At 35.7% G+C, this 11,768-nt stretch overlaps 1 protein-coding gene, 1 long non-coding RNA gene and 1 pseudogene across 2 annotated transcripts; 1 reads left to right on the top strand and 2 right to left on the bottom strand.

Annotated features, from left to right (window-relative positions):
- The first annotated feature begins 846 nt into the window (after positions 1–846).
- LOC121312044 lies at positions 847–3,583 on the top strand (annotated as a pseudogene).
- A 164-nt stretch (positions 3,584–3,747) lies between these two features.
- LOC121312048 (transport and Golgi organization protein 1 homolog) lies at positions 3,748–9,618 on the bottom strand. The gene is made up of 10 exons (XM_041244086.1): positions 9,568–9,618; positions 9,360–9,395; positions 9,125–9,192; positions 6,499–6,599; positions 6,229–6,354; positions 5,380–5,478; positions 5,191–5,267; positions 5,021–5,077; positions 4,550–4,802; positions 3,748–4,170 (listed from the first exon to the last, which is right to left on the bottom strand). The coding sequence occupies exons 1-10, from the start codon at positions 9,616–9,618 to the stop codon at positions 3,818–3,820; spliced, it is 1,221 nt and encodes a 406-aa protein (XP_041100020.1). The 3' UTR covers positions 3,748–3,817.
- Positions 9,619–9,814: 196 nt separating this feature from the next.
- On the bottom strand, positions 9,815–10,471 carry LOC121312047. The gene is made up of 3 exons (XR_005949656.1): positions 10,380–10,471; positions 10,159–10,297; positions 9,815–9,858 (listed from the first exon to the last, which is right to left on the bottom strand). It is a non-coding gene; the product is annotated as an uncharacterized LOC121312047 (long non-coding RNA).
- Between the last annotated feature and the right edge of the window lie 1,297 nt (positions 10,472–11,768).

Below are 11,768 nucleotides of genomic sequence, written 5' to 3'. Positions count from 1 at the left end.
CAGTTTCACTGTAACATAGCATAGAAACAGTTCTCGGGGAGATTCAAAGGATCTCCCAGTACAGAGGATGTGCGTACATGCCCTCAAAGAAAATAGACCACAACCCCTAAAACAGCTCTATACATGTATAATTACATCAGTCTTGGGATTTATGTTTTTCTCTCTTTGCAGAAAACATTAGGGAAAGTTGCAACATGCCTTGAATTGCGGAGTGCAGCTTTGGAGGTATGTGTCAGATTAATTTTGACTTTTTTTTTTTAATTTGCAAAATCAGAAGAAACAAATCAGTACAGTCATTGTAGATATAAATACATGATTGTAAATGTATTAGATGTTCCAGCCCTTAGCATATATGCTGTTTTTCACATACAGTGCTTTAGATTAAAGCTGTACCCTTTTACTAGCCACTTCCTGTACTGTAGTAAGACTGAATAATGACTGTCACATAAAACAAGTTTGTTTCCAGTACAGAATGGCATTATTGGGGGTGATGTATGTGATGTATTGTCTTTCTGTTTCCTTTAATGTAGTCCAGCCATCCTGAAGAGTTCAAGCTGGAAGATTTGGAAAAACTGGAACCTAGTATGTACTTTTTAAACTGAACTGTATGCAAGTATTACATTACAAAAACAGAGCCAGCATAATAAAAACATTGTAACAAAAAAAATGAAGTTTAAACATTTGGTAAATTGCTATTCATTTTATTTTTTACAACTGCCATATCTTATGATTTAGTGTTTCCAGTTTACAAATGATGATGTTGTCCTATTTAAAAACTCATCTTGGCGTCCTTTTTTGAAATTTCTCTTTTTTTTTTAACGCTATTTTAAATGATGCAGCAATACAATGTTGGGGATAGATATTCAGTGGAATCGCACCACCCTAATGGTACAGCAATAGACAGAGTGGCAGCGTGTAACGAGAGTCTCTTTTGGGAGGGTAAGGTGTTCTGACCAGAGTTCTTGGGCAGCTTTTGATTGGAATATTGAAGGTTAACCTGGCATCCTTATTAAGAATTGCCATAGCGATCAGTGTGTTCCCAATTGTTTCTCTACTTCTGATTGACAGGACACAGGTGCAACCGAGACGTGTGATCAATGTATAGATTACTTTATAATGTAGTTTATGTACAGTCAAAAAACCTTAAATTTCATTTTATGTGTCTTCTCTTTATCAACAGTCATTAAATATTCTGACTTTTAGCAAAGATTTTCCTTTTAATGTTCAGCCAGTCCCTGTAAGGTAATTTTAAGATTAGTCACCTGTTTTACATTTGTTTTTAAATATATATTTGTAATACTTTGTTGCATTGCAGGTAAGACTCAAATGAAGTTATTTCTGGCTTATTTATGCACATAACAGAGGTCACTAGTGGAAGTGTACAAAACTCAGTGCAATACAGTGATCCACTGTGGGATCATAGAAAACATACAGGGAAACTTTAAAAGTTGCTATTAAATGCTTACCTGCATCGCTTGCATTCATTATCACTACTTTGATAATGAATTACATAAGTGTACAAACCTGCCCTGACTTTCCCCAAAATCAAAAAGTGTCTAGGGTGCAAAAGTGCATTATGTTTTAGCATCTATAGAAAGACTAGAAAAATCACCAAAACTGACCATTATCATTTGAAAAAGTAACCTCCAAGCACTGGGCTGTTAATCATTAAAGTAGACTGGATAAGCAAAGTGTGGGCTTTTCATACAGAGGTATAAACTGTATTTATTGCAAAAAATATATAATGCATTTGAATTTTTTTCCTTTTATTTAAAGGAAGATTTTAGCACTTGGTGAGGAAGAGAATTTAGTTACAGGAAGAGGAGGATGCTGGAGCAGGATCACCAGATTCCTTCACCACAAGAGTGCCTGGTAAAATTATTATTATTATTCACAAGGGATCTAAAGTGGTTGTTGTTGAGGTAAGGATTTTCTCTAGCTTTAGCATTATTGAAAATACAGTAAAATGGTTGCCTAAAAACTGCTGGGGTCCCCCGAGTGGCTCCCCTGGTAAAAGCACAGCTGTGTGGTGTGCAGGGAGAGTCATACAGCTCAGGTTTGCATCCTGGCTGTGCTGAGTCACCAAAAAAAATTCTTGGACATTCCAAATTGGAGAGAATTATATTTATCAAAAAATGAAACACTGAGACTGCTAAAGATAATTGTTGGAAGGTACTACACAGATATTACAATTTTAACAAATACATTAAACTGCTATTACTATTAGGAACTAGATCCAAGCAATATGTGTAATAGGCTTTCAGAAATCTTAACTGGCATGCATTAAATTGAAGATTGAGAAATACAGTATTGATATCATGTCTGATTTAGTTGCAGTACTAATACTGCTGTGTAATATGTGACTGTTTTGTTTCATGCTGTTTTTGGTTGGTCCTGCACGTAGCTTCATCATTCACTCTCCTAACCTCCTGTTGCACTCATCGGAGCTTTCGAAGGTATAGTAACATTGTTCATATTGTGCTATACATTTTTTTTGGAATGCTCTTGCATTGGCTGTTTGTTCTCGTACTGTTTAGTATATTGTTGCAGTACATAATGTAAATACTGTGGAATACATTTGTTTGTCCTTAAACCTAAGAGATGCATGTAATTAATTGCTAAAAAAAAATTCTATTGTGAATATATATTCTAATGCTTTTTGTTGTTTTCAACATGAATTAGTCATTAGGGTTGACATCTTAGTAACCTTGTATTGCTGTGAGGGGCACGAGTAATCTGTAAATAATGACTTTTTGATGCAAACTGTGATTCTATTTGCCTAATGCAAAATGATTTGTTTTCATTGTCAGGCACTTTGTTACCATGGTTACCTTCTGAACCAGAAATGACACTACTTACAATTAATATAGACTAGTTTAGACTCAGATGCTGGACAATGCTTTGATCCCTACATGAGCGTTAGCATGAAGGGTGGCTTTTATTTTTTCTAAATATTTTGGCTTGTGATTCAGAACATACTCTACAATTGTTAGGCTGTTCTAAGAAAAGGGTTTATATTAATCAACAATAATACTATTTTATTAGACATTTATAAACAGTCTTAGTTTGTCCGTGTAACAAATGTTAGTTTTTGAAATACTTTTTGATATACAGATTATAATTTTTTTGTTATGCAGATTACACACTTTTTGGTGATTGTAGTTATGAAATTTCAAATTGGACAGGAATACAGGTGCTTGATCAGTCTTGCTCTGACTAGGCACTAAATCCCACTTGGAGGGGTTTGATAGACAACACCTCTGTTGTTTACCATTTAAACCACTTCAACATGAGACCATATTACTATGTTAATAATGTTTACTTGTATTGAAATTAGTTGACACAACCTTCAGTCAGCAACATTTGTAGCTGAACACTATCATTTTGTGATGCTGTTTTAATTTTCAGTAAATAGATATTTTTTCAGACAAATTTGAATGGGATTGATTTGAACCATATGCAAGACACTCCCTTGGTTTCACGAAAGGAAGATACATACATTCATTTTAACGTGGACATAGAAATTCAAAAACTTCTGGAAAAACTACCTAAAGGTTTGTTCCCTATCTTGCCACTTGACTGAAGTTATTTCGATGTTGACCTATTGTTGCATTGAAATATGTATTGCACAGTAATAGGCCACACAGAAGTGATCTATGTTTTCATTTAAGATTTGCTTGAATTCCAAACACAGTTTGACAAGACATCAGTATAATAATGAATTTATTTTTTACTATTGTACAGAATTTAAAAATAAAAGAACAGAAACAGTTTTTTGCTCTGCTTAGTTGAATAAAATACCACCATTAGGTGAAATTTATGGCCCATTCTGTGAATTTGAGAAGTCTCCGGGTTGCATCTGTTGTGTTGGCAAACTAGGGCCTGGAGGATAGTCCCTTGGGCTCATCTGTTGTGGTACTGGGGGGCCTGCTTTGAAGTCTCTGGGACCCATCTGTGGTGGTGGACCTTGTGGGCCTGGATAGTCTCTCATGCCTGGTGGAGGAACAGCCCCAGGAAGCATGTTTTTGGGTGGAAAGGGATAGTCCCAAGGTCCATGTGGTGGTGGAAAACCAGAGGGCAAGTCTCTCATTCCAGGTGCAAAATCCCTTAAGCCAAATGGAGGGGGCGGTCCTGGCCAATAGTCTCTGTGCGGTGGAGGTGGTCCACAACCTAGAGATATTTAAAAAAAAAAAAAAAAAAAAGTTTTAGGATTTTGTGATGCAAAGATACTGAGATTAAATATACTGTTATAAAATTGTTTATAATGCTTATGGACTTTCAAAGTTGGGGTTATACCATTTATATTCCCTGGCACTTTTCCAAAAAGGATTTTATTTATTTATTTATTTATTTTTTACCACGAGACAGATCACACTAAGAAATGGCAACTGACGGGTGAAACTGATCCTTAATGAACTAAAATTCACCTACAGTTTATAAAGCCCTGGTACAAATAATTAGCCATGACTGAGATATTCCAGTTACAAAAAACATTGCCTAATTAATCACATGAATAAATGTGGTATACAAAAAATGCTTAAAGTATTACCACTCCAGGGCGGAGCAGGCCCATATAGCATGCGACCATAGGGTCCTCTAACTGGATGTGGAGGTCTGTAGCGAGGGCCTGGGACAGGTAGAGGATGCCCAGCGAAGGGCAGAGGGCCATATCCGTTGGGAGGTCTGGTCATTGGTGGAGGGGCAAATCCTTTTGATGGTGGTGGATGTGCAGGACCGGTCACTGGTGAATTCATGATCGGAGCCCCTGGAAATGATGGTGCATCTTCAGCTTTAGAGTTCATCTAAAAAAATGAATTAAAAAAAATCAATTACTTGGCTTAATTTAAACAAAGCAGGTGCACTTGGGAAAAGCTGTTGAACCACGCCCTCTTCCGTTAGTGATGTATGTTATAATCCACATTTCTGGTGTGCTCCCCATATAAATACATACATTTTTATAAAGCATATCAGTCCCCACAATTAGTTACATACACCATGCAACCCTGCTCTGTATACTCACAGTAGCTGGTTCTTTTGGTGGGGAAGATGATAACGCCTGAGGTTCAACAGGAATTTGCTTTTGAACAGAAGAGGAAAAAGTGAATGAAGAAAGAAAAAATACAGGACAGAGATACAAGAAGAGACAACTTATGTTGTATTACTAGTTATCAAACCATCTCGCTGACTTACCGAGTCATCCAATGGAATGCTAGGCGAGGAAGTCCTTGGGCCACTAGAAATCAATGGTGGGGCACATTCTCCAACATCTAGAACATAAATAAAATGTACTTATGAGTTAGTTACAATTCAGGCCAACATAATACAGTTCTCTGTAAAATAAATCAATTTAAAAAAGCATAGTATCTTGCATGAGCATACCTGCTCTGAATGGAGGTGGAAGTCCACGTTCAGGGCCAGAAAATCGTGTGGAAGTTTCAGGTGGGGGTCTTCTTGGACCAAATTGACCATCCATGTGACCTGTGAAAGGAATTAAATGTTAACATAATGCAAGATGGATTCTTTTAACAAAATGTACGTGACAAAAACAATTTTGCCACAGAAAAATGTCAAGTTTAAAATGAACACATTTTAAAGTGAATTTAAAATAGTTTTAGGACTTCTTGGACAGTATGTCATTTTAAAATGATATACATCTACATATCTGAATTGTGAATTAAGTATTTCATTGAGCAATGTTTTGATTTGGAGGAAATTAGCATTTATTTTCAACAAACTTGTTGGGGTGGGACCAGGTGAATACATTTTTGAAAATGACACAATATACCCTGCAGGTGTGCAAAAAAAAAAAAAAAAAAAAATCCTTTTGGGAAGAGGTTGCAACCTTACTTTTTTGGTTTAGAAAATAAAATGAGCAAGTGCTGTACGTATATGAAGATTAGAAGCAGGGGTTACAGTACCGCACGATCTGTGTTTGGAACGTGAACAGTAGATCAGCAGCAGGTAGGAAGTTTTCAAACAATTTGTTAGATAATTATAAATACAGTCATTGCAGTGAGTATGTCTCAAACTTGAATAATGGTTGTCTTAGAATCCTTCTGCCTATCATTTGGCATCTCCAACTGAAAAACTGAATTGCTCTTAACATATACAGTTGTGTATACAGAGAAGCATCTCTACAATGTATTCAATTATTTGGAAGAAAAAAGTAGTTTTAAAAAGTTTTTATGGTAAGGGTTACAATTCTACTGGTTAGACTACCTGACTTACCGAAGGGTTCTCTTCTGCCCACAGGAGCAGAAGGAGGGTGCCCAGGGCCCTCAATCATTGGTGGGTGGGAAGGGTCACCTCCACTCAGAGGAGGTGGGCCGTAGCAGTTGTTATGGTTCAGTGTGCCTGGTTTTAAAAAGAAAATACAATTACCATATCATATGATCAAGGTGATATGAACCTAAAAACACAAAGGGAAAAATATTAGTTTTAAAAAAATAACGCTGGTCTCATTAGTGAAAATGTGAAAATGTAACAACCCAATCTTACCTCTATGTGGTGGTGGGATCTGTCTATCTGGGCGGCCAGGGGTTGATTTAATTAGGGAAGTTCTTTGGATTTCTTTGAGTTTATCATTAACTTCAACAAGTCTGGGGAAAATAGAAAGAATGATTCACTAGCCATAATTTCAAATACACTTATTTCCTAGAAATAATAATAGAAATGCAAAAGAATGCATTACACATGGATTGAACTTACAACAAATATGCCTGCTAACCAGTATTTTATTTTTTTTTTTTTTTTTAAACCGGATGATACCAATAGTTGAACTTGACAGCTGTGTAAAGTGATAATGAGAATGTGCAATCACTCCTTGTTGCATTCCCAGAAGGGACCAGGTCCAGAACTTGCAGTGTATTTAACAAAAATATTTTCTTCAAAAAGCAGACTTCTGTGTTATTAGCACATACACCTCAATATAATCAGTGCAAAAACAAAAAACAGAAACAAAGTGGAATGAACCTTATGCTCATAGAGAAAGAAGCCTAAGCAATTTAATTACAGTTCACTATTAGTGCAGAGTTTTCAATTAATTTTAAGGCACGTGGCACTTAGAAGGTAGTAAGGGACACCGATGGAGGAAGTGTGTGTGTGGGGGGGGGGGGCCTCCACTCCCCATTTTTTGAAAAAAATGATTATAATGGTTCATTCTGGCGCAATTTTGGATAGTTTAAACATGTGCTAGACTAGTAGTGGTCTGCTTGCAGTGTTTGACAAAGTACTCCATTAGTGCAATGAAAGAGCTTTATTTCAGCACTGCTCACAGCAAGACAAGATCAACAAATTGACTTTTGGAGCATCAAGGCCCCTGCAATACAAGACTGGCTGAAAATGTGTGTGGAATTGGGGACTGCAACTTTATGATCCGACAGCATGTATTGTAATCAGAAGACCTGTCTGTTACATTTTTTTTTTTTTACTGAAAAACAAAACTACGAAGTTCAAATTGCAGCATGTTCATTCTGCTATTTTCAATAGTAAATACACCACAGCAAGCACAGTGACATATTTTAGATATTTGTAATAGCACAATGTGGAGAGCTAAATTTAGTGAATTACAGTATTCTGAAAACCCTGTTAGTGTATGCTTTTTATGACAAAATGTATGCAAGTATCAGTTTAGTAGATGCTAGGTATTTGCTATGGTATGAATTTTTGGTATTGACTAGGAAGTGAGGTATTTTACACCTATTACACTTTTGTTTTAAATCACAAAGCAATTCATTCTGTTTTGAGGATTACTCGATACACAATGAATTACTTTGATAAGATTTTCCTCTGGTGTGAAGAACGGTAGCAGATGGCACTCTCCCTAGGGCAGTGGTTTTCAAACGTATTTTTCGCGGACCACTGGATGATTTTTTATTTATTTATTTTTTTTTAAATCTCGATGGACCACAAAATAAACCGTATAGCTTACTGAAAAATAAGCGCACAGGAAAATATCACTAATATTAAAAGAACCGTTTGCCTTCCTTTGTTTTAATGTGCTGGGTGGGCCTGTTTCTGTGGGCAAAGTTATTTTAAAATTGGGGTTTTAAAAAAAGGTTCTACTTTACTTTTAATAACACAGATTTACTGAGAAAAAAAAATGTAAAAAAAAAAAGATTCTATGCTTCAGTGTGTAATTCTGCTGGTCTAGAGTAGGCTATTAAATTGTGTTATGTTAGCCTCCATACTGGTCTCATTGCTCCGTAAACAGTGCCAGCATAAACCGCAATGATAGCCTGTTAGTGATCAAGTGTTTAAAAATGCCATTAATGTGTTTTTGTAATGTGAAATAGTCAACTTTTCCTTTGCCTCCTTTTCTGTATCTTTTCATTATCAACAAAAATACATGACTGGCGTTTTTAAATGCTTGGTCACTAACAAGGCTAACATTGGGTTATGTCAGCTCTGTTCACACAGAGATTGAGACCAGCACGGAGGCTTCATTCACTTTAATTACAATAAATGGAAACGTTGAAAGCCTCCAGTTTGATGTTTGTTTACAACAAATAGAACCTTGTTTGGGAAGAACTATTTTCCTCCAAAGTGGAAGGATATATAACAAATCTTTTTTTTTTATTGTATCTGTTTTATAAGCGTGATAACACACTCCAGGAATTGTGCGCTGTGTTGCATTAACAGCTTTGTTAGCTGAAGGCACTCAGCTTCACTTCATGCCTCCAACCCAAATACTGCCTTAAGTCAATGTGATGCAGCGCACGCCATGTCATGTGTTATCCCTCACTTTACAAATTCTGTGTGAAGTGCACATGAGCACAATGCACGAAAACTACCTCGTAAAGAATACATTTTAGACACTCCAAAACTATATGATGGAGAGTTTAGACCTTTTTTTTTAACTTGGATATATTCTCCATGTATGCATTTTCTTCCTGCTTCTGTAGCTGACTTTTTAAGGTCTACCATTTTGGGTTTGCAGTGGGATCTAAACTATGCTGCCGCTTCCTTTCAGTAATTATGTAAGCTTTCAAAGGACCAACTGAAGGGGACCACCAGTGGTCCGTGGATCATAGATTGTGAACCACTGCTTTAGGGTATTACGTTTAGTGTGAAACGATATTACAAACACACAGAATTCCCAAAATTCAATTTGGATGCAACTCACTTTTGTCTTAGGTTTGAAGTTTCTCTCTTCTCTTCCACTAAAGTCCTTTCAGCAGCTCGTGCCTTAAGCTGTTGAAAATAAAGTCAAAATGGTTAGTATTACGCCATTTTACCATTAAGAAATATTAATTTAAAATGAAATTACAAACGTTTAAGTATTCAATTATTTCTAGTCATAGTGTTTGTCTAAATTAAGTAATTGTGTTTAATTGATATGGATGGCATTTAACACTTACCCAGTTTTCATGTGCTTTCTTTTCATAAGATGCAATCTTAAAAAAATAAAAATAAAAAAATAAATTCCATTAGGTCAGTTTTTTTGCAACTATTTAACGCGTTCTCCAGGTTTCGTTCATTAGTGTTAAGTAAACCACAGTTTTTCAATTAGTCTTTTTTTTTTTTTTTTTTTTTTTTTTTTTTTTTGATACGAAATGGTTTTTACACATAAAGGAGGTCTTTATGTAACCTCTTTTCCCCTGGTAAATCGATGTTCATTCTTAACATGAGGGCTCAACCTACTGTTAAAAAAACAAAACAAAACAAAAAAAATACACCTTCTGAAACAAACATACCTGAATTTTATAAAAGCGGTCTGTTTTTTGTAATTCCTCCCTGATTTCTTGAATTCTTTGCTTGTAAATCTTTAATTCCTCTCGTGCTTGCACAGCCTTGCTATCGACTTCAGACAGTTTCTGCTCCTTTTCACGACGCTCATACTCTTCCTGTGTTAGTTTTCTGTAAAGAAGCAAGCATTCTCCTATCATTCCCTTTTAAGTGTTGCAAATATTATACAAATCTGTAGTTATCCCATTACATACTGTTTAAGTGTTTGTAGTCCTTTTTAAATGTAACAAACTGAGGCTGACGTTAGACAGTATAGAGCCCTATTTACTGTATTAAACGATTGTGATGCTGTTTAAACAAATCAAGGGTATTCTTCAAGGGGGTCAAATATAATTTGCAACAGTTAGGCAATGAATTGAACCACTGTCCTCTCCCAACAATTTACCAGCACACAGATGCTTGAATACTCACTGCTGGAGTGCATTCTCTTTCTGTTGGTACAACTTATCCATGATGTCCAGTTTCTGTTCCATGGTCTTGAATTCAATTTCGAGATGGGACTTCTCGCTTTTCAAAGAAGCATGACCATGCTCCAGCTTTTGTATTTGCTCTGAAAAACAGTCTGGATTTAAATACTATTCTAGAATGGGTTTAGAGTAGAAACATTCAGCATGAACAAATATACAAGCTACCTTCCAGTTGGTGTCTGGAATTTTCTTCAGCCAGTAGTTTTGCCTTATATCGGTCTCGTTCTCCTTCAACAATTGTCAGAGTTGTCTTTATCTATATAAAAAGATAAATGTAAGAAAAAAAACAAAATCACATGTATTATGAAACAGCCATAGATTACAGCTGGAATCCTAATTATAAAACAATTACCACAAATGTTATAGTGATTTGAGTCCTCAGTTTATAAACTACCACTTGACAGATAATTGGTTTTACATTCATATTATTATGAGGTTTTTTTATGATCTATAATAATAATAATAAGAATTTTATTAATAATAATAATAATAATAATTTCTGCCCTGATCATATTCAAACTTCAGTTTCCAACGATTCCAATACAGTGTTAGTACGTTTACACTTACAACTTCCTGGCTCAGAGTCGATCAGCTTAGAAGATTATCATTTGAGCCACCCGTTTACACTTGAGCACAGACCTGAGGCTGGCTTTGGCCCCGTATGCACGCGCATAGCCCCTGAACTGTAGTGCGTGCCTGATGACGTCATATCAAATCACCCCTTTTTCCCCTATGTGACTTTCAATTGTGTCCATTCTCCCCCAGCACTCAAGGTTATTTACCACATACTAACAATGCATCATGGTACTGTTGATGATACTTAAATTAATACAGATCAAAAGATGTCCTTGTAGGGGGTGAATACAGTCCTTTGTTTAAAAGTAAAGTGCTTTTGGACCTGAAGCTAGTGCTTTATATATACATATCTAGGGTTATCAGATTTCCAGAAAAAAAAAACGAGGACTATATTTCTTTCTTCAATTCACGGACACCATAGCAACTCTGAAGCTGTTAAAATAACAGTATATAACAGCACAATCATAATTTAAAGTCCCCAAATAAACACAGTGCATTTATTGAAGATCATAACAACTTGAATTAAACACAGCGCACAAGATCATTAATTTAATATTGAATGGCGGCCAAACTCACCCAACAAATCCTCTGAGTTAAAAGTTGCTGAAACACGCGATACGGTTTGTACGTAAAAAAAATGTGAATACAACAGCAAACTGGGAAGACTTAACAATTGTACTGTTTCTGACTGGGACAAAAAATGAAGGCTAAAACACTTACAATGACACATTTAAAACATAAAGCCTGCACATTTAAATTGATTAAAACGTCCACAAGCTTGCAGCTTTATTTTTCAAATTGTATAACTGTTAGTGTAGTGATGCATATAATTAAACAAGCACTATGTGCAGGTCTAGAAGCACATTACTTTTAAACAATGGACTGTATTCTCCCCGTGAAGGAAATATTTAATTTTCTTAGCAACTTTACTGTAATGACTGGTTTAATTCAGACAAAGGTACTCACAAAACCAAATTT

Source organism: Polyodon spathula, unplaced genomic scaffold (assembly GCF_017654505.1).
Source record: "Polyodon spathula isolate WHYD16114869_AA unplaced genomic scaffold, ASM1765450v1 scaffolds_3481, whole genome shotgun sequence".
In the NCBI taxonomy this organism is placed as follows: Eukaryota; Metazoa; Chordata; class Actinopteri; order Acipenseriformes; family Polyodontidae; genus Polyodon; species Polyodon spathula.
This window is presented reverse-complemented; position numbering and strand designations above follow the sequence as displayed.